This window comes from Pelecanus crispus, chromosome 8, assembly GCF_030463565.1.
Source record: "Pelecanus crispus isolate bPelCri1 chromosome 8, bPelCri1.pri, whole genome shotgun sequence".
Taxonomy (NCBI): Eukaryota; Metazoa; Chordata; class Aves; order Pelecaniformes; family Pelecanidae; genus Pelecanus; species Pelecanus crispus.
In genome coordinates, this window is record NC_134650.1 from 13,067,183 (window position 1) to 13,091,217 (window position 24,035).

Below are 24,035 nucleotides of genomic sequence, written 5' to 3' on the forward strand. Positions count from 1 at the left end.
TTCATCAAAAATATTCTCCCAGAACAATGTTTGTTTTCAAAATACAGCTCTGTTTGGCTGGCTGCACCATCTTCATCGGCTGGAGCAAGATAAAAGGGCCAATCGCTTGGCTGAGTAACTCAGATCTCTTCTCAAGAGAAGCAGCACATGGTCCAGAAGAAAGGCAAAGGAAACAGGTTCACAGTTGTTAGCCTTGTGCTTTCTTTGTTCAGTGTGTGCTGTGAGGTGAGGAGACAGGTCTGTCTGCCGGGGAGAAGCTCCAGGTAGTGAGAAAACACCCAGTATATCTCCCTGCAGCCAGAGGTAAGAGATTTGGGTTGGGACTAGTGACCTATAGGGCAGGGGAATGGGATTTCTCATCATCCCTGTTCAATTTCTGAGCTGCAGCCACTCTAGGTCTCCTCTCAGGAGAATTTTTCTCTGTGTGTATTGCTCAGTTTTGGCAAAAAGGTATGTTGTGTTGCAGCTGTGTTTTGACTGAAAAACTTGGAGTAGCTCTGGAAGGTGAATAGGATGCTGGAAGTAGGATTCTTTCATTCTGCAGATAGGAACCCCTGTGTTGGGCCTGTTTGATGCAAGCCAGCAATGTAATTTAAAAGTTTGAAATGTTAAAGGAAAAATTATCTTGCAAATTACCTCCCTTACCCATGTGTTACATTCCTAAAGCATCACTTGAAATATCTCAACATTTTCAAAATAGTTCTTGCTTAAGTGGAAGTGTCATCAAGAAATGCAGGCTTCCTAAAAAAGTTTCCATTTCAGAGAAATAATATTGTCTGATCGTACCCCATCTTGTTGCTCTGTTTCAGAACAAGAGATATGTTAGGAAGGAGCACAGGGGCCTGTAGCTCTGTCCCTGATGTGGGCATCTGTGCCAGTGTGAATGCAATATAAACCATGGTCAGAGGGTTGTGGTTGATCAGGTCTATAACTGAAAACAAATCAACCAGCACCATGGGAAAGTCCTTTTCTGCTTGATTTGTCTGAGGTTATTTTCCTTTATTTATTTATCCATGCAATCTGTATGAGCCCTGGAGCTAAGCAAAGCACATTAGGTACATGACTGCAACATTTCATGGCTGCCTGCTCTCCTGCCTTAGCTCTCCTGGTGCAATGGAGGACACATCAAGCCAGAAGTCAGGACAGAGCAAAGACGCACTGGGCTCCCTAACACCAGAAGAGAGTCCTGCCAATTTTATACATGTCAAATTGGAGGAGTATGAGCCTGCAGACTTCAGCACCAAGGAACTCATCCTAAAGAAAGCCAGAGAGGTCTGCACATGCAGTCATCAAACTATCATCCCCTTCTTCTGCCAGTTGTTCCCAGTGCTGGACTGGCTTCCCCATTACAATGTCAAGACGCAGTTGCTTGGGGATGTCATATCTGGGCTCCTGGTGGGGATAGTTGCCATCCCTCAGTCCATCTCCTACTCCATCTTAGCCAACCAGGATCCCATCTACGGAATCTACACCAACTTCTTCTGCAATATCATCTACGTTGCTATGGCCACTTCACGCCATAACTTCGTGGGCTCCTTCGGCGTCCTGTGCCTGATGATTGGGCAGTCTGTGAACCGGCACCTCCAGCTAGCAGGGTACAGTGAGGACAATGCTGGCTCTTCGCTGGTGGGCAACTCCAGCTTCTCCAGTAACGGGACGGGTGCCTGTGACAGGAGCTGCTACGCCATCACTGTGGCCCTTTCCTTAAGCTTTCTGGTCGGTCTTTACCAGGTACAAATGTTTGCTGTTGTGCTGTTTCCTCTCTTTCCTTGCTAGGAAATTCTCTGAGCTAAAGATCTCTAAGCTCCAGTCTTGATTCAGACTTACAAGTCGTGAGAAACCTTTCCTGATGTGACTAGACCCTGACACCCTTGAATCAAATGTAGTGATTTAGAACCCCCCAAACACGTTGAATGTGGGGTTTTGTTTCCCCTCATGTGATAGGCCCAGGTCCTTGGATGTGTCTGAAACATCCTTAGAATCAGACACAGCACAGGAGAAGAAGGAACTGTGAACCACCTTCCCACCACCCCAGTCCTGGAGCTGGGCTGGCTCCTAGTGCAGGTTAGAGCAGGTTTGGAGCTGGCAAGAGCAGCCCTCAAGGACCCTGCCATCAGCAGGGGCTCCTTCAAAGGCCATGCTCCCTGGCAATGTCCCCAGTGCCTGGGCCTAGCTGTCGCTGAACAACTTCAGGCTCTTTCACTGGGACAGCTAAAATTCAGTGCATCACACCAGTTTTATGTGACCGAGTGATACTCAGAGCTGCTTTGATGGGGCTGCTGCCTGGACTTTCAGTGGTAACTATGTGCTCTTATTGCTTGTAAGGAGAGAGCAGCAGGAACCTTGCAGACTTCTTTGTATGGCATCTCTAGCCACAGATGAGTGTTATAGGTAGGTGTCTTTAGTTTTTCATAACCCAGATTAATTACTGAAGACGAAGTCCTCTGCCTCACACTGAACGCTCAGCAGACAGAATAGCCAGAGCTGCTAAAGTGGAAGCAAACTGACATAAATTGTCAGCCACCTCTTCCAGCCCTTCTCATCGATGCTAAAGGTATGGCTGGCTTGCTTTTCAGATCCTGCTGGGGGTTTTACAGCTGGGCTTTGTGGCTGTCTACCTGTCAGAACCTCTCCTCAGTGGCTTTGTGACCAGCTCCAGCCTCACCATTATCACCTCCCAAATGAAGTATCTCCTGGGACTGAAAATCCCTCGTCACGAAGGGGTGGGGTCCTTTATCCTGACGTGGGTTGACCTTTTCAGATACATCCAGAACACCAACATCTGTGACCTGGTCACCAGCCTAGTTGCTTTGGCCATCATAGTGCCTGTCAAAGAAATCAATGACCGGTATAAGGAGAAGATGAAGGCCCCATTCCTCATAGAGCTGCTGGTGGTCATTGTAGCCACAGTAATATCTTACTACTTTAACTTCGAAGAGCAATACAAGTCTGCTGTTTGTGGGGATATCCCCACCGGTTTCAGGAAACCCACTCTACCAGATATAAACCTGTTTTCCAGCCTGGCAGTTGATGCTCTGCCGATTGCTGTTATTGGCTTTGCCATGACTGTGTCCCTGGCAGAAATCTTTGGCAAAAAGCATGGCTACGCTGTCCGTGCCAACCAAGAGATGATTGCCATTGGCATGTGCAACCTGATCCCTTCTTTCTTCTACTGCTTTGCGAGCTCTGCGGCCCTGACCAAGACTCTGCTGAAGGAGTCCACGGGGACACAGACCCAGGTCTCTGGCCTGGTCACCTCCCTGGTGCTGCTGCTAGTGCTGCTGTGGATTGCCCCGCTCTTCTACTCGTTGCAGACCTCCATCCTGGGGGTGGTCACTATTGTCAACCTGCGGGGGGGCCTGAGGAAGTTCTGTGACACCCCCTGCATGTGGCAGCTCAGCAAGCTGGACACGGTGGTGTGGTGGACAACCATGCTGTCCTCCACACTGATCACCACAGAGATTGGGCTCCTCGTGGGCGTCTGCGTCGCTCTGCTCTGTGTCATCTTCCGCACGCAGAGACCCAGGGCCATGCTCCTGGGCAAGGTCAGCAACACGCAAATCTATGAGGACCAGTCCACTTACAAGCAGCTCAGCAGTATTGCCAACATCAAAATCTTCCGCTTTGAGTCATCCCTCTACTATGCCAACAAGGACTATTTCAAGACTGTTCTCTACCAGAAAACTGGGGTAAATCCTGTCCTGATGGCTGCTAAGCACCAAAGGGTAGAGGCCCAGGCAAATGCAGACATGGGCAACAGCAAGAGCTTTTTCGGCACCAGGTTGGACTGCCTGAAACAGGGCACAAAAAGGGCTGAGAAGCCTCCAGCAGATGCCTGTCCTCCCTCCACAGATATGCACACCTTAATCCTTGACTGTGGGGCAATGCAGTTCATAGATACCATGGGTCTCTCTGTGCTAAAGGAGACACATCAGGACTATAAGAAGATTGGTGTCCAGGTGCTCCTGGCCAACTGCAACCCTTCCATCCGCCACCGGCTCCGGGAGGGAGGCTGGTCTGGCGAGACAAACAGTGGCGGTCAGCTGGCTTTCCACAGCATCCACAATGCAGTGCAGTTTGCTGAACAGTCCTACCATGTGCAGCAGGAGGAGAGCAAGGAGAAGAAGAATGCTCTCCTGGACCCCGAAGACCTGAACTTCCAGGTGTCTTTGTAGACCTGGGTGTGAGGAATGATTTCTAATGGGGATGGGCTTGGTGTGTACTTGAGAGCGGTTTTAGTCTTTGTGCAGTCAGAGCATGCAAAAAAGACTTTGATGAACTGTCAGTAGCAGGCATGGGGCAAAAGTGTGGAAGGTGCGGATTTTAGGAGAGATTGCCAACAGGTAAGTAATCTGAGAGGCATTTCAAGGTCTGTCCTGTCAGTAAAGAGCCTGGATGGCTTTTAACCCGTCTCCTTTCTGGAAAGGGCTGGGAGGGCAGGAGATGCCGTGCAGGGAAGGTGGGATGCCAGACTTCCACCAGCGACTGTGTCCTGGTTTCGGCTGGGATAGAGTTAATTTTCTTCCTAGCAGCAGGCATAGTGCTGTGTTTTGGATTTAGTAGGAGAAGAATGTTGATAACATGCTGATGTTTTTAGTTGTTGCTGAGTACTGCTTATGCCAGTCAAGGACTTTTTCAGCTTCCCATGCTCTGCCAGGCGCACAAGAAACTGGGAGGGGGCACAGCCAGGACAGTTGATCCAAACTGCCCAAAGGGCTATTCCATACCATGTGACGTCATGCCCAGTATAGAAACTGGGGGGGGTTGGCCGGGGAGCAGCGATCGGTGCTGGGGGACTGGCTGGGTATCGGTCGGCGGGTGGTGAGCAATTGCATTGTGCATCACTTGCTTTGTATATTATTGTTATTATTATTATTTTACTTTATTTTATTTCAATTCTTAAACTGTTCTTATCTCAACCCAGGAGTGTTTCTCACTCTTACTCCTCCGATTCTCTCCCCCATGCCATCGGGGTAGGGGGAGTGAGCGAGCGGCTGCGTGGTGCTGAGCTGCTGCCTGGGGCTAAACCACGACAGACTGCCATTCCAGGGCCCCCCTCCAGCGCCTCTCCCCGCTCGCTTCGCCGCTGTCCAAATGCAGCGCCCCGCGGCCGGGGTCACCCCGCCAGCGCCGGCCCGGCCCCCCCGCGCCGCTCGCGCGGGACGCGTGTCTCGCGTGGACACTGGGGGGCACGAGCGAGCCGCGCTGCGCAGCCCGGGCCGCCGCCTCCCCGGGCACCGGCACCGGCGCCGGCTGCGGGCCCCCGGCGGGCGGGAGCGGTGTCGGAGCGCTCTGCTTTCAGCCCGCGGTGAGGCCGAAGCGCTGCGTCCCGGCCCCCAGCCCCGGGCAGGGCTGGCGGGGCTGCGGAGCAGGGTGCCGCCGGCCGGCCGGGGCACCCTTTGCTGAGGCTTGGGGAGCCCCTGGGAGCTCACCCACCGTCAAGAGAGCGGTCGACTGCCAGGATGTGCAAAAGCAGGGGGTGAGGCGGGGCCGCCTCCGGGCTGGAGCCGTGTCCCTCGCCGACCGGGTGACGTTCGGAAGCCCCACGCTGGCTGTATGGGACAGCCCTGTCCTTCTGCGTTGCAGGTGCTGCCACAGTCCTTGGGGCAGCAACAGGTATCGCGCTGCTGCAATGGCAATCGCAGGAGGAGGCTTTGCAGAGGCTTATCCCCAGAGCTCTGTGAGTGACCCAAGCTTTACGCCTGAAAATCCCATTCCCCATGGCACCCTGGCATTAACCACCACCTGACTGCTTTTTGAGGAGAGGGAGGGTTGAGACAGGCCACCAAGGCAAAGGAGAGAGGAACTGTAGGCAAGGTCTGCCATCGGCTCCTCCAAGGAGCCCTGGTGATGCTTCCCACCTCCCCACAGGGAGGCACAGCCCCATCCTCCAAGGCCAGGCATGAAGGTAAGCAGCTCCCCTGTGCTGGGCCTCTTGGCTGTGCAGCTCAAGGTGTGCAGCACCCCCAGACAGGAAAGGGGCTGCAGCTGGCTCAGACCCACCAGGAAGGTTCACAAATGGAACTGGAGCTTGTTACGTGGAGTTTCCTTCTGTGTGCAACTCCAGTGTCCGTATACTTGCCCAATGCAGAATAACTAGGGAAAGAGAGGATGCCAGCATCCTCTCTTGTGGCACAGTCCCTTGAAAATTGCATTATGGACAAATGCACGCTTCAAGGCATCTTTGGGTGCCAGACAGCACGGCCACTAACCCGCCTCCTGAGATGTGCAGCGGTGGAGGCTATCGCCTGATTGCACTCGGGACAAGAACCACCGGTCCCACTCACTCCTTCACTCACTAATGTATATTCATCTTGTGTCACCTTTATTTTGGACTGCCCTTCTCTTCACCCACAGCCACTCTCAGTCAATGCAGGAAATTAATTGCAAAGGCTCATTTATTTTCCAAACACCCTATGGCATGGAGTTTAACAGACCTTCAATGGCCACAAAACAACAGCAACAAACTGGCAACAGCAAAGCACTTCCCTTAAAAACAAAGAAGTTTCAGAAAACTGCTGGGAGTTTGTTCAGCTGACAGTTCTTGCTCAGGCCCTGTGTGTGGCTCAGGACAGTCTGCTGCAGGGGAGGTGAGGCGCTTTCTCCTGCTGGTATTTACAGACTGGGGTTTGTGTGACTTCCATAACTGAAATTACAGATTTCCTCCCTGCAAAAAAGTATCTGAGATCATCAGCTGCCCTTCATAAACTGTAAATCAGGAACACCTGTGCCACAGCTTGCAATGGCCACAGCTCTCCCAGTGTTTGCCAGAATCTGTGCTACCTTCCGCATGCACGGCTGGATCCTGACTGCAGCTGGAGACACACTGCTGTTACTTGTAGCAGTGGGGCAGGGCTGCCTCATGCCTGCAGCACAGCCAGAGGTGTGCAGCCGGAGGGAGCCTCAGCTCCGAAGCGGGCTCGGGGACCTGTCCTTTCTGCTGGGCTGGGACAGGCAGCATCCTGCTGGCTCTGCTTCTGTGTCCCAGGGGTGAGTCCTGCTCTGAGCTATGAGAGCTCTGCAGGCATTGCCAAGCACCAGAATAGCTTTTCTTCCATGAACTCCATCTGTAAAAACACCTATGTTGCATATTTAATATGTGACTATTCTCCTGGCCTCATCCAAGAAACACAGCACCAAAGATATCCCGCTGAAGGGAACTCTAGCTTTGGCAGCCACTGGGGAGCCCAGGAACAGGAGACTGTTGTAAATAAGGAATCCTACTGGCTCTGCTCAGGAAAATGTCTTGTGGTCAAAAGACTATATCAGATGGATTAAAGAACATGGTATGTCCAGCTGCTTGCAGGTCCTTGTAGCAAGGTTGTAAGTGTCAGAGGAAGCTAAGTTGACTGAAGAGGCCAGTACAGCCTTGCAGGGCTGGACGGACAGGCGTGCTCAGCACACCCCTGGTGCAGGTGCGAGTGGGGTGCAGCTCTTGGGAGCTGCAGCACCTCTCTCCAAGGGTCCTTGCAGGTCATCACAGCATGAGGCAACTCCACAGGGCAGTTGCATCAGCCATGGAGCAATGAGTAATGGGGCAGTTTTGTGTCTCAACAGCAAGTCTGTAGAGAAGAAGAGTCTTGTTACCTGCAAGGATTATGACCTTCCTTCCCCTTTGGAATAGCATTCCCATCATTTTCTTTATAAGACTGTTTATGGAGAAATTAAATTGTTTTAGTTAGACTTCAGATGCATTTATGATCTCAGTGGGGTCATAAAGCCACAGCAGGAAATAAAACCAGTGCTGATAATTTCTGGGCACAGCCTGGTGCAAGATAGCGCAGATGAAATTACTGCGAGAGTGGCGGTTCCCACAGCCCTCTGCAATGGGAAATGGCTGTTTATGTAAGCAGTTTCGGCTCAGAGCTGGGAGAGCTGTGAAAATGCCAAAGAGGTACCTGGCAGTTTTTATGGGATGCCTTCCCTTGGAAAGGAGAACCAAAGTGGCAACCTCCTTCCCTCTCCTCTCCAGCCCAGAGCAGCTGGGATCTCGCTGGCAGTCCTTGCACAGGCTGCTTGCCCAGATCTCCCAGCCCATCAGCTCCAGCATCACCTCCCAGCCCACAGGTCAAACATGCCAGTGACCCAACCTTCCTCTGTTCCCCACAGACCACCAGGTAGCTCAAGGATAATTGCTATTTTTATATCAGTTCCTATGAAGAGGCCCTGGGTTGTAAATGACATGGAGGAGAGTCCAGGAAGGACAAATGACACAGTCCAAGGTCAGCTTATAATCAGTGTCACGGGAGATCAGGCTGACCTCTCACCACCTACATCTCCTGATGGAGGCAGATGTGAGCAGGAAGGGACCACAACAAGTGTGGGCCAATTCCTGGGGATGAAAGGCTCCTGGTGAGAGCACAGGGCACTCGTCTGCCCCCAGCACCTGACTGCAACAGCCTGAGTCCCCCCCATTTGCCAAAGGGACTGAACATCTCAGCTAGGGGCTGACCCACCGCATCTCTCACCCAAGACGACCTGCCACTGCGTCCCACTGCCAACAGGCTGCACCCCAGGGCATCTCGCTTGCTTGTCCCCTAAAGCTTCACTAGGGGCCAAGGAAATGCCATGCAGCTGAAAGCAAATGTTATCCCTCCTGGTAAGCAGCTCACCTGTTATTCTCCTTCTCTCTCTCCCCCCTGCCTTGCTGTGGATCTATAAATACTCCAGGAGTGTGATAAATAGAGGATTGCTGCTAAGGCTTTGTCAGCTGCAGTTGGAGCTGACTGTGCAACTGTTAATTATGCCTCAGCAGCAGCCGGACAGGTTTAAATCCTTTTGATGTTTTGAAATGCTCCCTCTGGGGAAGTTTAAGCAATAAAGTTTGTCGTGGCTGATGGGTGTTTGCTTCCCCTTCTAGAACGTGTACGAGACACTGATTGCTGCATGGAGGGCTGTTCTCCTTGCTCCCGTTGCCTGTTCCTGGAAACACACACTCTGTATAATGGCAAGCAGTTGCTTCTGCAGATCTGTAACTACAGTAAAGCAGTTAGCATGCTGCCAGCATGTGCATAAAGTTACCCATGTAAGCTTTCCCTAGCAGACAAAACTGAGTTGGAAAGAGAAAGCAGTGAGCTGCAGGCGACAGCACCGGATTTTCTGGGAAAAAAATAAAGGTTAGGGCCAGCATGAATGCCTCACTGAAGGTAGCCTGGTGACGAAGGAATTGGCAGACAGTGGCTTGGGCTAACATAGTCCAGCTGCGGGTAAAAAGCTCCCAAGGGGTTCAGCACAGTCCAGGGACTCTGCTGGGCCCCCTTCTCCCCTGCCTCCCTGGGAGCTTGCCAGGCTGAGCTGTGTGGATGTCTGTGTCTTCATCGATGAGCTTGCTGCTCTGGGTTGCTTTATGGGTTTGCTGTGCCATATTTCTACTTGTTTTTCTCAGAAGAAAGGCTTTGCTCTGACACATTCATGGCAGCTTCCAAACTCTTCCATTGAGTGAGGCGCATGCACCCCTCAGCTTAAATGCTGGTCTAAAACATTCAAAGTCATGGGATAGCCACATCAGAAACCCTTCCTAAGCCACTGGATAAAAATCCTTTCCTTTTTCTGCCACTCACCCCTGCCCTCTAGTACAAAGTGCCCTGGGTGCTGTGTGGGTGCCCCATGTAGAGGTATCATCATGGATGATGCCCTGGCAATATGAAAGAAAAATCCAAGCTGCAAACATCAGATGGTGATTGCAGGCAAATGTCTCCAAAGCTGTTTGCAGAGCAGGGGCAGAGCCAGGCCTGGAGCTGCAAAGCTTGGGCCCAGGCACCCTGCTCAAGCTGTATGCTCAAGGGAAAGATGGGGAGAGGCAGGAGGACAGGTCTTCTTCAGTTCTGGCTGTTGCACTAGCTGTGCCAAGTTTTTATTACGTGCACCAAGTTTACTAATAACCTGAGCTCCAGATGTCTGCTTAAGAACTGCTTTCCACACTTATTGTCCTCTTAGAAGATGGCTCTGGGGCACTGTAAAGCACTGTAAACTCCTTATCATAAACAATAGTCTGCTTTCACAGATATTTCCTCATGGACATAGTCTCCTTCCAACTGCGATGCCTGCAGGTCAAAGGCTGGTGTGATTTCTGTTGTGCAATCTAATAAATGATGTTGTTGGCAGACGATGTTGCCTTCACGAGCTGGCAGTGTGTGCAGGTGTGGATACCCAGGCACACCAGCCTGCATACGCACTCATGTACATGCACTTACATGCCCAACCTTGTAGGTGTTCACGCAGGCACAACGGTGCTGCATCATTTCCAAGACCCAGCTCTCAGACTCAGGTTCCCCATTGCAGAGCTTTCAGCATGACCAGGCTGTGATAATTCACCAGCAAAGCCTGGGGTCTTTTCCTGCTACCATCACATGGAAAAGAGCCTCCAGCCCCCATGTCTCCAAGTCCCTCCACGATGTTTGGAGCCTGCTGTGAAGGCTGCACAGGTGGTGCAGCCTGAAGATGAGAGCCTGGGGGGGCAGGACCACAGCACACTGTTCCCTGCTCCATCCTTGGCAAGTTGCTGAGCATCCAGACCCTCTTTGCCTTGAGCTCCTTCCCTCCCTCCACCTGCTGTAAAATGGAAGTGATGAGATTCACATCCCTGAAGGGAGCTGCTAGGGCTCAAACCAGGCAGCTTTGCAAGCAATGTTTTTGGTAGCATTTCCAGATTTTCAACGGCCAGGAACAACAGGAAGAGACACAGTAGCTTTTGAGATGTAAAATCTCCCATATTACTTGACTGGGAATGTGCTCAATTTGTTTTTTCCACAGTGAATCTAAGAGATGAGACTTTTCTCAGTGATGTTCTTGTGCAAACAGGACGTTTTGGCCTTTTTTTAATGATACGGCTCAGTATCCTCAGTTTAATCAGCCACCCAGCACCCCTGGGAGCGCTGGAGAAGCAGGAGCGACAGCTGTCCATCAGCAGCCGCTGGGCTCCCAGCAATCCTCTTCTCCCCTGCTTACAAATAGCCTCTCCTCCAAAGGAGAGCAGATTTACATTAACAGCATGAGTGGCACCTCTTATCTCGGCAGCACCTGGAGCGATAAGGGCAGTTGCATGAGTGATTAACATTAATGTCTAAAGAAGCAGAGCCGCTTCCTGCAGAGGCTGAGGAATGCTTCCTCATGTCTATCAGGGGAGCCGGCAGTAGCAACAGGTTCCCGCTTCCCATGTCCCAGCAGTGCCAGGCTAGGCAGCAGTACCGAGGCTGTGACGATGCCTGGGGCACAGACATGTCCTCCAGTTTTAGACGCACAATGGAAATTCATCTTCTCAAACGCTGCTGATCAAGACAGAGATGTTTCTCCAGAAATTGAGATGTTTCTCTAGAAAGGGGTTCAGAGCCGTTGGAGGGAGCCTGTCTTTTCCCATGGCTATAGAGGGGGTCCAGGGGGACAAGTCTAATTTAGACATCCCCAGCGGGTGTCTAGGGAGTAAATGGTGCACAGTCTGCCCACTCTCCTGCAGGCGTAATAACAACCTTTGCATTACATGTCCCATGCTAAATGCTTTCCTGAGTGCTCAACAACGTTTGCCTGCACAAATTAGCAGCTGAGGCATGCAGGTAATTGCACCTACAAATTGAGAGATGGCAACTTTGGAAAGATAGACACAGGGAGAATCACCTCACTCAGGCTATGTGGAAGTAAATGGGAATGGTAGGATCCTGTGGCACTGATGAGAAAGAGGACGGGAGCTTCTTCCTGCCTGAGGCAGGTGCCAAAAGCAGAGAGGATAACTCATGGCTGGACATACCCTGGGGATCCCAGCACATTGCACAGCCCAGGCTGGCTGCAGGTAGGGAGAGGGTGCCCTTGTACATCCTTGGAAGGAGAAGCTGTGCCATCACCCCACCCCCCGCACTGCTCCACTGGTAGCGGTCACATCCTGGTTCCCACAGGGACCAACACCACTCCAAAGGGAGAAGCTGTCAGCTATCGTGGAGGGAAGAAACAGGAGGAAGGACAGAGATGGAATGAGCTGAAGAGGAAAATTTCTCAGGGCAAAATTCTTGCAGTGTCCAGGATACTCACAAGTAGCAGTAGCTGTTGGTCTCTATGATCTCCTACAAAAAAGTGAAATCAGCCCAGTGATTGGGAAATCTTTCTGCAATTGCCATTTTCCTGTTGAACTAGCTCTACTCTTTGCCCTTTTTTCATCCTTGCCTGGAGAGGAATCAGATGGAGTCAATTTGCTCTGCTTTGCATCTGATCATTTCCTGCCTTTTAATCAGAAAGTCCATCAGGGAGGGAAGGCAGATCAAAGTGCCTCCATTTTACTCATCGCTGCAAGCCGAGGGCCCCGTGCTGTCCAGCCAAGGCTCTTTAGTGATAAATAATGCTGCCCTCAGTCATGACATGGAAATGACAGCCCAGGAAATGACAATCTGCTCCACTCGCCTGGTGATGCTCCCTCCTAGTTACAAGCAGGTGCTCTGCTTCTTGACGTGCCATCTCACTAGATCGTAGGAGACCTCACTGGGGAAAACAGCTCTGTAGTTCTTCCAGATCCATGCAGGAAAGATGACTCCGGCTAAAAACAGTCTCGCAGCTGCTTTTAAAGAAGGCAGTTCCCTGGGCTGCAGCCTGACCTGCGAGGACTGCTGAGATCAGTGCATGTACTGCTCGCTGCCCCGGCAGGCTGAGCTGCAGACATTGCTCTGCTGAAGACCTCAGCTGGGGATTCTGCAACAGCGGCACAAAGCGCTGCGTCTGTGCTGGCCTCAAGAGGCACATCGGTTTGGCATGCCCTGAGGACCCAGGTAGATAAGGGAGGTGTGTGGTGCAGATCCACCCAGCCCTGCCCTCCCCCAGCGCAGGCAAACCTGGCACAGCAAACCCCTCATGGGAGCTTTTTGGAGGCCAGGGAGCAGCAGCACTGGTGCCAGTGCATGCAGGCTGTCCACACTGCCTCCACGCCTACCCTGCCCTGGCTTGAGCCATCAAATGTTGCCGCTTCCCCAGGGATTGTCTAGCAAAGAGGAAGGTAGTGTTGCCAGACCATGGTGTGGGTTTGTCACGACAGCCACGGGCCAGGTCCTGGTTAGATGACGGTGTGTTAGGGGAAGAGTTAACCCACTGAGAAAAACTGTCAATGTGATGGGAGGTTGGAAAAATAAAGGTCAGGAAGAATGAGGGAAGAGCAGAGCTCTGCTGGTCTAGCACAGCCAGAGCAGCTCCTGAGGAGGGGGCACGCACTGGCTGGCCACCTGAGATGTCCCAGCTATTAGCTAGCAAACTGGCTCAGCTGCTGGAGATTACGATTTGAACAGTCCAAGCAGGGAAGCCTGTGCCATCAGGACTGAGGAAAGCGAGGAGGGGGCAGGAGGGAAGGTGGGTCGACATGGACACAGACACAGACATGGACACGGACACACACTGCAGCCTGGGGAGCTCCGGGCTCTGCACTGCCTTCTTGGCAGCAGCAATCTGGCTGGCTAATTAGTGCACGTTATCATGTCCTTTGAGACTCTGAAGTACTTGTTAGGAATAATAATAACAACAATGATAATAGTCAAGATTAAAAATAATTAAGGAAGCAAACCGTAGAGGAGATTGGATGCTCAACTGCGTGGATAACCCAGGGGACTCCCCCAGGGTCCTTCCCCAGGGACAAGGCCAATGTTACAAGGAGATGGTCATGGTCCACCTGAGCAGGACAAGGATTTGGAGAGGTTTCAGAAGTACCACCAAACCTTCTATCTCTGATATATTGTTCTTGTTTCCTCCTTCGCAGGCTGCTTGCCCAAGAATTCCTCAATTTCAATGAAAAGACAGCAGAGGAGAGTTGACAAGCAGACACCTGACCATGGGGACTTTATTACCAGGGCTGGAGAAGCCAGTGAGCACCTCTGTGCTGGTAGCTCTGCTTGCTTCTAGAGGGGCAATCAGTAGGTGACACCTTGCCATCATCCGTGGGGTGGCAGACGTGCCACACTGGCACAAAGTGGGGGATATCGAAAGAGGTGAATGATGGCCCAAATAATCTGCAGCTGGTATCAAATCAAGCTGTGGAGGCAAATGATGTTCCACAGAGGGCCTCAGGCAGAGGTTGGTGTTGTGAGCACAGCTAAATGATGGAATTTCTGAATTTTTTATCTAGCAATAATATAGGTCTCAGAAATTTGGAGGGAAACTCTTTTTCTTGGTGCTGTCATCACTGAAAAAAAGTGAGGAGGATAAATTGTTTTTCAATGCACACCCAACAGGCTGTAACCCTGGTTTCTAGCAGCTGTCAGGTATGAGGGCGCAGGGATGGCGAGGGGTCTCAGCTCAGGCGGGCAGGAGGTGACGCGGCGTTATCGTGATGGGCAAAATAGGAGCAGAGAGAGCTTTGTGTCCACCTGTCTGGCAGCAGGGAAAACCTCTGAGATTCTTGGCCTTCAGGAAAGTAAGAAAAAGATCAAAGCAGGGCAGGAAGATGGTAAAGAGAGAGAGCTGGCAAGGCAGGGAGAGGACCTGAAATGAGCTTCATTTGCTTGGTCTAAAAAAACCTGAGACACAGAGAAGGAGAACTTTAGGTGAGTGTTAAGCTGGCCTCCAGTTCCAGCTGCACTGGAGCAGCTCTGGTCGTCTGCTGCTTTTGGCACCTATGGCAAAATCCTGCAGTTTTGTCAGGTGTTGCAGTTTTGGGGCTCTTTGGTGGGTGTCTCAACAGCCCTGGCTCCTGGGAATCACTGAAGTCTGTGAAGATAGCTGTTGTATCTTTAAAAAAAAAGTAGTATATAGCCCACATAGTTACAGAAAAAAGCACAGAAAAGGTGCTGAAAAAAGAGTTCAACAAGAAAAAATCTTTCTTTTATTTTCTTTCTTTCTTCAGTGACTGAGAAGTGTGTTTCAGCAGGTACAATTGTGATTTCTTTATAAAGTAGAGACAAGATTAAATGTATTGTAAAATACATGCCAAGCCAGACAGCAGCTGAGACTCACAAAGCAGGTAATGGAATATAGATACTAAAGTTCAATAAAGCAAAGGAGAAATAACAGTGGTGAATGCTGATATCTCAAAGTTGTTTCCATTTCAAACCATCCTTGCCAAGGAATCCGTTCATCACTTTTCTATGTTATGCTATTTTTTTTTTTTTAAAGAACATTTAATGCAATCTTTGAACTTCCAACAAATGCTGGCCCTCTCTTCCAAATCAATATTTACTCTAAATGCAACAGTTGGCAGTGCCAAGTGTCCCTTGCCACCACTGCTCTGCGAGCAAGCGGGTAGTGCGTGGGCACAGGGCAGCTTGCGGGGGACATGGTCACGCAGGGATGGGGCTGCTCCGCTTGGTGTGTGCTGGTGGGGGGGCACATGGGCACAGAAGAAGATTTACTGTGAGTATTTTAAGTCCAGAGAGTATTTATTTTGTGTCATGGTTTAGCCCCAGCCAGCAACTCAGCACCACGCAGCCGCTCGCTCACTCCCCCTACCCCGATGGCATGGGGGAGAGAATTGGAGGAGTAAGAGTGAGAAACACTCCTGGGTTGAGATAAGAACAGTTTAATAATTGAAATAAAGTAAAATAGTAATGATAATAGTAACAGTATAATAATGATAATAATAATAATGATATACAAAGCAAGTGATGCACAATGCAATTGCTCACCACCCGCTGACCGATACCCAGACAGTTCCCGAGCAGCGATCGCTGCTCCCTGGCCACCCCCCCCCAGTTTATATACTGAGCATGACGTCATATGGTATGGAACAGCCCTTTGGTCAGTTTGGATCAACTATTCTGGCTGTGCCCCCTCCCAGCTTCTTGTGTGCCTGGCAGAGCATGGGAAGCTGAAAAGTCCTTGACTAACATAAGCACTACTTAGCACCAACTAAAAACATCAGTGTGTTATCAGCATTCTTCTCATCCTAAATCCAAAACACAGCACTATGCCTGCTACTAGGAAGAAAATTAACTCTATCCTAGCCAAAACCAGGACATTTTGAGATGCGGTACTATGTCAAAAATAAATTAAAAAATCAAAATCAAGGCAGGTAAACGTTGTCTGGGTTGCGGTGATGCGCGGAGCGGAGCGTGGGTGCGGGCTTGCCAGCCACTGGATGGCATTGTTGTTTCACACGGATAAAAGCTGCCGAGGCTGCCCAAGCCCGTGGCCTGGAGCCGCTGCAGGAGGCTGGGCACCAATTTTTGGGAGACTCTGTGGTTCCTCTAACCATGATATGAAGGCGGTCGTGGCCTGAATGACACTGCACATTGGCAGACCTGCCATTGCAGGGCAGAGGGCGTTGGGAAAAGCCTGGTCTGCACCGTGGTCAGCTGTCCCCATAGGTGCCACCGCTGCGGCCAGGTTGGCTTCAGCTCCCTGCCCACAGAGACCAGCTGGAGGCTGAGCACAGCCTGCCCCGGCCAGGGACTGCCCTTCGGTGGGGCAGCCAAGGGTGACAGAGGGTGCAACCTTCCTGTGTGCCCTTTGCTGTCCTGGTGCAGACTGAAGGGAGCTAACGCCACTGCTGAAGTACCCTCAGTGCGGGGCATTTGCGAAGAGGGAGGACTTGGGATTTGGGGGGTGAGCAGCCATGGCTTAGGTCACTCAAAGGTTAGGGGCTGGTGGCGTTCACATGAGATGTTGCAGACACGCTGGAGCCCCTCTGTGTTTACCCGGGTCCCGTACTTACTTCATACCCCCACCCATCCAGGCCACCGTGCCTTGAAAGCAACGGGGTCATTCCTCCCCATGATCCGCTCATGGGAAGGGAACATCTTGCCGTTTGCCATGGGGAAGAGGCAGCTCAGCCAGTGTGGAGGGAAGAGCCCAGCAGGTGGGAAGGTCCCTGCAGCAGACGATGCTGAGCAGGCAATGTTTGAAGGAAAGACTTGCTGCTCTCACACCTTCACGTGCAGACTGGGAGAAATGAATATTTGAAAATGTTAGACTGGAGGGCTTGAGGCTTTGTTGATGGGATAAGCTCCTAAGAGCGTTTCCTTGGAGCGAGTAGGCAGCGCTGCTACTAATACTGCTTTTTAACTACCTGCATAAGCAGATCCTGCCTCTCCAACTAAGACATATACCTGTTTATAGGCTATTAGAGCTGTCAAGATCTCCACATCTAGTGCAAGCACTGCTGAAGGAAACAGGAACATTAGTGCATATTAAAGCATTATCCCTGGGAATACCTGTGCATTTATGTGAGCAGGGAAGGACTGTTCCCTGCTTCTTTCCACAGAAGGAGTAGAAAGCACCAGCTGAAACTGGTGTGTGGTACACTCCAGATATGCAAAAGGGCTCTTCACACAAGGAGTAATTAATGCAGGAACCCCTTGCTGCCAGATGCCAAAATGTGTTTGTAATGCAGTGGGAGGAATTAATGGAAGAACAATTAATTGAGGCAGCGGTGTCCTTTCTGGCTGAGGGACTTGTTTAACCCCAGATCACTGGAGGCTCAGAGAGTGTCCCGGGGAGGCAGTGTGCTTGCCTGAGCCTACATACCCAACTCCCTGTTAAGCTCTTCCTTAGGTACCCACTAGTAGCCCCTATAGAGATAAGGTATAGGATTAGATGGACCACTTGTGTTCCCCAAGCACTACAATAACTGGGCTGAAAACTGCTGGGATGCTTTAGGCGGCTGTGGCTAGACCACAAGCAGCCATTTCTTTCTTTTCTTCTCTTTTTCCTTCTTTTTTTTTCATCCTAGAAACTGTGTTCACACAAATAACTTGCTGTGTGTGGCCTCGAAGAGGCTGCTGCTGGTGAAAATAATGATTTCCTCTTGCCGAGCCCTTCCACCCCTGTGCCCAGCCTGGCCTACCGTGCCCGTTATTTGGCTTAAAATATCTGGTGTGTTCAGGAAGCTGCATAATGAATTTCCCTTCAGGCTGCATGAATGTTGCAGTGTATTTTGCCAAAACCAGTGTGGAAACTGCAGAAAGCAGAAGTGAAAATGGCTGAAAGTTAAACATGGCACAACAGGTGAGTTAAATTTGCATGGGGAATTTCTGGCATTTTTTTCTTGGGAGTGAAAATACTTAATTGTCTTCTGCATTTATTAGACCCCAGGCTAGTTCTGCAAATCCCAGCCATGGCTTTCAGTCCTAGCCATGGAGGAGGACTAGCCATGTGTCTGCCTTGTCAAAGCCCAGCCAAAACATATGGGTATCACAGCTCTGAGATGGGCAGCTCCAGTTTCACTTTTGTTGTGCTGAGCTGCTGCAAATCACCGAGTGTCATCCTGGAAACATAAAAGCAATCACCACCGCGTTTGAAAAAAATGTTCTGGCAGGTGCCAGCCATCGTGGCTGCTGCGGCGCAGGAGGCTGGCCACGGGCACTTGGGCGAACATTGGCTGTAACTGTGTGCTAATCTGGCATGCAATTGCCAGGAAGGGTTTGCAAACCACCTGCAGGCTCCGGTCTGTCCTCCTCTCTTTGAACAGCTCTGAATAAAGAAGTCTCTTTCTTTATTCTTTTGTTTTTTTAAGATTTTTGATGGGGAATTGATGGTCAGAAACAATGTTGCTCCACTAAGGAAGTAAAGGGCTTAGGTTTTCCATCTCCAAGAGGGGCCTCAATTTTCCTTCCTGGGTAGCTGAGGGCACCCCAGAGCAGCGCCGGGATGCTGGCTCCCCTGTCCGCTGGGACCAGCCTCCCGCTTGCTAAATGGCCGTGACTCCTGTCTCAGGGCTGACCTGAGCCGACCTGGCTGTGTTTCTGACGCTGTGCAGCGCGGCATTGGTGTGCGATGCTCCAAACACCGCTGCCACTGTTCATGCAGCTCCAGCAGCCCCAGGGAAACTTGGTGGGAAAAGCCACAGTGGCAGCCCAAGGTTTCCAGCACGGAGCAGAGTATGAAGGCTTCCCAAAGGCCCAGGAGTGGGAAGGAAAAAGTCACTCTCTGGGTTTATTTTTGTTTGTATTTTAATAGTAGGGCTGCTCACAAGTGGAATCGTCTACATGCTGCCATGGAAACAGCAGCGTTGGTCCCCAGTGCAGTTCGCAGCCATCTGCAAGGGAACAATCTTTGGCCTGTTTGTGTAAAATCATCCGGGGTGGTGCTGGGTGGTGTGCGGCTGGCCAAGGGGAAGCCACACTGAGACACGACAGGACATGCTTGTCTCACTGAATAATGGGACGTACAAATGCCCGGAGACAGGGTCAGCAATGACCTGTCTGGAGAAGAGCTGACGTGCAAAACCAGTGTAAATCAAATTGGTCTGAATGACCGTTTGGTTCCCAGGGGCTGCATCGCTTTGCATGCGATGCTCACGGGCATTCACACTGCTGGCTTTTCAGTTTGTGTGAACACGGGGATCTCCGTGCAAGCAGAGGTCTGTGTGTGCAAAGAAAAGTCTTCTGAGAGGCAACAGCGTGGGAGCGCCTAGCAGGCTGCTGCTCCTGTGGAGCTGAATTTCGACTGCTCTGGGGTGGGAAATGGAGCCAGGTTAACTTTCTGCATATGAACAGTTTGACTGAACCCACCTGGCTTACGAAGCTCTTGGCATGTGTCGTGGTTTAACCCCAGCCAGCAACTAAGCACCACACAGCCACTCGCTCACTCCCCCTGCCCCAGTGGGATGGGGGAGAGAATCGGAAGAGTAGAAGTGAGAAAACTCATGGGTTGAGATAAGAACAGTTTAATAATTGAAATAAAATAAAAAATAGTAGTAGTAGTAATAATAATAATAATAATATACAAAGCAAGTGATGCACAATGCAATTGCTCACCACCTGCCAACCAATGCCCGGCCAGTCCCTGAGCAGCGATTGCTGCCCCCCGGCCAACTCCCCCAAGCTTATATACTGAGTATGACATCATATGGTATGGAATAGCCCTTTGGTCAGTTTGGGTCAACTGTCCTGGCTGTGCCCCCTTCCAGCTCCTCACTGGAAGGGCAGGAGAAGCTGAGAAGTCCTTGACTAGTGTCAGCACTACTTAGCAACAACTAAAACATCAGTGTGTTATCAACGTTATTCTCATACTAAATCCAAAACACAGCACTATACCAGCTACTAGGAAGAAAATTAACTATCCCAGCCAAAACCAGGACAGCATGAAGCATGTGCAGAAGACTGAGCATTAGCCAGCATTTGCCAAAACTGCTGGGGAACCAACTTCTTTCTTTATTCAACCATGTGTTGGGCTTCAAATCTGTGAAGAGCAAGTTCTGTCCCCAAGCAGTTGCCCTACCTGAAAAGAGATGCACATGAAAAAGAAATGCACATGAGAAATGGCAGAGAATCACCCAATCCACACTAACCTCCTCCCTGCTTGGGCAGGACTGCTAAGGCCAGGATTGCTCTGCCGGCTTATGACCTAAATGTGCTGGGACACGCTCTGATGTCATGAGCATACGTCACTGAGATCTCATGCTGACACCACATGGAAAGCCACCAGAGCACCCTGCCAGAGGAAGGTGTCCTTCCTTCTCTAGGAATGGGTGAGGGTGCAACCTGCTGGCTGTGGTGGAGGCTGCCTCTGCCCTCCACCCTTCAGACATCCTTCAGCACTATCGGTACCCAGCCCTGGGCAGACTTGGGTTTCTTCATCTTTGAGATCTGCCTGGAAGGCCAGCATAGACAACGTAGAAGCTCAGGACTTTGCCTGAAGAGTCCATGGAGGAGCTGATTTCTCATTGTTGGCTGAAAGAGGAGCTCAAACAGCCTCCTAACACGTGTGCATTGAACCAGCCAAGCTGAGCTTGCACATCCCCAGTCCTTCCCTCACCACCCCGGCAGCAGAGCACATCCCTGCCGGAGTCCTGCCTGAGCCCTGCCTGACACAGCTGGCAGTCATTCATTCCAGCTAGCTCATGAAACCCCTTCATTTCTGCTTGTCCCCCTGTTTTGAGATCATTTTCCTCTTAGATCCCCATGACTGCACTTTACATGTGTGAATGTCTGGGGAAAAGATTTTAAAGCTTCTAGGCTCAGGCGCCAGAAAAGAAGACACTTGCTTTCTGGGAGAATTTGCAGTGGTTAACCTAACTGCAAACACCTCATTCAGCCAAGCAAAGAGGGGAGAGATTACTTGGTTTTAATCTACTTCATCTTCAAAAATATTTAATAAAAGAGGGAAAATAAATTCAGGGGGGCTTGTGGGCATCCTGAGAGCAGAAGAAGAGGTAAAATTAATCCTATCAATAATCCATGATGAATGATTCACTCAGCTCTTTTATTCACAGTTGCATATAGTTATCCTTATTCACTCAGAGATGCAGTACTCATGGAAATATATACAGACTCATATGCATATAAATTATTGTATTGGGTTTGTGCGGCAAGGTTTTGGTAGCAGGGAGGCTACAGGGGTGGCTTCTGTGAGAAGCTGCTAGAAGCTTCCCCCATGTCCAATAGAGCCAATGCCAGCTGGCTCCAAGATGGACCTGCCGCTGGCCAAGGCCGAGCCCATCAGTGACAGTGGTAGCACCTCTGGGATAACACAGTTAAGAAGGGGAAAAATGTGCTGTGCAACAACAGCAGAAGTCAGAAGAGAGGAGTGAGAATATGTGAGAGGAAGGACTCTGCAGACACCCAGGTCAGTGCAGAAGGAGGGGAGGAGGTGCTCCAGGCACCGGAGCAGAGATTCCCCTGCAGCCCCTGGTGCAGCCCATGGTGAGGCAGCTGTGCCCCTGCACCCATGGAGGTGAACGGTGGAGCAGATACCCACCTGCAGCCCGGGGAGGACCCCACACGGGAGCAGGGGGATGTGCCCAAAGGAGGCTGTGACCCTGTGGGAAGCCCACACTGGAGCAGGTTTGCTGGCAGGACTTGTGACCCCGTGGGGGACCCACGCTGGAGCAGTCTGCTCCTGAAGGGCTGCACCCCGTGGAAGGGACCCATGCTGGAGCAGTTCGTGAAGAACTGCAGCCCGTGGGAAGGATCCACGTTGGAGAAGTTTGTAGAGGACTGTCTGCTGTGGGAGGGACCCCACGCTGGAGCAGGGGAGGAGTGTGAGGAGTCCTCCCCTGAGGAGGAAGGAGCAGCAGAGACAACATGTGATGAACTGACCACAACCCCCATTCCCTGTCCTCCTGTGCTGCTCGGGGGGAGGAGGTAGAGAACTTGGGAGTAAAGCCCTGGAAGAAGGGAGGGGTGGGGGGAAGATGCTTTAAGATTTGGTTTTATTTCTCATTACCCTACTCTGATTTGATTGGTAAGAGATTACACTAATTTTCTCAAGTCAAGTCTGTTTTGCCCCTGATGGTAATTGGTGAGTGATCTCTCCCTGTCCTTATCTCGACCCACGAGCTTTTCGCTACATTTTCTCTCCCCTGTCCAGCTGAGGAGGGGAGCGATAGAGTGGCTTGGTGGGCACTCGGCATCCAGCCAGGATCAACGCAGCACAGTTACGAAGCCCAGAGAGGGCTCCTGCACAGCCGGGGTTACAGCTCAGCGTAGCTTGCACGTCGTACATGGCTGCATGGACCTCGCTCCCGCTGGGCTGAGCACAGGTTGCTGAGCAGCCTCGGGGCTCTTCGGAGCTTCAGGAGGTTTCTGCACAGATGCGTGCCAGGGCTTGGCTCCTCGCTGCTTGCATTTACACAGCAAGTTCATCCCTACGCTCTAGCAGGGATGAGGAAGGGAAGGGCTCTGTGTTGCCCTCCCTCCTGGCAGGGGGGACTTACAGGAAGAAGGGCTATAGAGCCAGCATGGCCCAGTGCCTGGCGCGCTCCATGCTGCCTGGCCGGAGAGGTGGCACCGGTGTCCCCAGCCCTCAGCTGCCTCCACGCAGCTCCCCTGCACCGAGGCTTCCCCCTCTTTTACCAGTTTATACCAGAATCTTTTCTCTGGTTTCAGCAGTGTGGTCCCAACCACCCGGCAGCAGCAGTGCAGAAAGACAAACACCCGACTGCCCCACCGTGCTGTGAGCTGGGAAGCTGGCTCCTTGCAGCACTGGGGGGGGCAGGAGGCAGGAGATGTATTTCTGCCTCCCAAGCAGCTCTTTTTCTTCCAAAACTTCTTCGCAGAAGAAAAGAACCAAGTGGAAAATTTTCATTAGAGATAGGGTTTTAAAAAAAACAGTTAAAAGAAAATTATGAAATTTCTGTCACACTTCTGTGGCTTGCAGAGAGAGGATTGAGGTGGCCCAGGTTCTGCCTCCTGTCCTCCCCAGGGGAGCTCCCCAGCAGCACCAGAGCTTCTCCAGGTACCCACATCTGCTCAGGCTGAGGATGCTTTGTTATCAACTGTCCCTTCACACTCTGTCATCCTTACATTTCTTATGGGTTGGTTAGAGGTTTCCAGCTCATGGACTATAAATGGAGAATTTGTCTCCAAAAAAAATTGTCCCCTGTAAAAAAGAAAGACAAACTTGTCCCCTGATACCAGACTTATTTAATACTCCACCTCATACGACTGGAACCAGGAAAGGGGTAGGTGGTCTTACATATCTCTGGCCATTTAAAAATTGAGGCTGTTGATGGAGAAAGAGGTTTTTGCAAAAGACAGCTGAAGCCACCCGTCCTGGAGGGGCTGCCTTTCTCTCTGGCGGGGAGCCCCGGTCCCGCAGGCAGCAGGCAGCTGCCTGGCCCTGTTCCAGCTCTAACTCTCTGCCTGGTGCTGACATGGTTGCCCCTTGCTTTGGTTTCTTCTTTGGTCTCGAGATAAGAAATACCTCAAGGGGTCGCTCTGAGAGGGTATTTTAATGCTTGCAAAAATAATTTTGCGACCCTCAGATGAAACCTGAATTAACAATGTATTATGAAAAGTGATAGTTACACTGTTAAAAATGAGTGCAAATGTTCTCCTTTAAAGCTAAAAGTCAGACGTGCCTTAAACTGGATTTTAGATTCATAGATCCAAGTAGTGTTATAAATAAAGTATGGTGAATAAATCAAAGTACTCTGCAAACAGTGAGATCTCATACCCTAGATGTCAGAGTTTGATTATTTAAAGGCCTGTCTGTTCAGCTATCGCAAGTGTGACCCTCTTCTTTTGATCGCTTCAGTTTTGAACTGCTTCCCACCTCAGCTCAGGCTGAGTGCTTTTATCATGAGTCGGGGAACCTGGCTGCATGGCGATGCTGTAGCATCCAGAGGGCTCCGTGGACCAAATAATGAATAATGTAAAGAATGGAGGTGGTGACAACAGTGCGACACAATTCTAAGT

General features: G+C 50.9%; 1 protein-coding gene across 3 annotated transcripts; it reads left to right on the top strand.

Moving 5' to 3' along the window:
- The first annotated feature begins 260 nt into the window (after nt 1–260).
- On the top strand, nt 261–4,597 carry LOC104034925 (sulfate transporter). 3 transcript variants are annotated; one of them, XM_075715082.1, is made up of 3 exons: nt 261–1,731; nt 2,577–3,774; nt 3,829–4,597. In XM_075715082.1, exons 1-3 carry the CDS (start codon nt 1,060–1,062, stop codon nt 4,173–4,175), a joined length of 2,217 nt encoding a protein of 738 aa, XP_075571197.1. In that variant the 5' UTR covers nt 261–1,059; the 3' UTR covers nt 4,176–4,597. The 3 variants fall into 3 exon arrangements, with proteins under 3 accessions (XP_075571197.1, XP_009486328.2, XP_075571196.1); XM_075715081.1 differs by having other exon boundaries at nt 275–303; nt 1,101–1,731; nt 2,577–4,597; XM_009488053.2 differs by having other exon boundaries at nt 2,577–4,597.
- Nucleotides 4,598–24,035: the final 19,438 nt, after the last annotated feature.

Excerpts from the sequence above, each read along its gene's own strand:
- LOC104034925 (XM_009488053.2), top strand. The coding sequence starts at position 1,060 with ATGACTGCAACATTTCATGGCTGCCTGCTCTCCTGCCTTAGCTCTCCT. Across the intron at positions 1,732-2,576 it reads TTCTGGTCGGTCTTTACCAG|ATCCTGCTGGGGGTTTTACA; the intron begins GTACAAATGTTT and ends CTTGCTTTTCAG.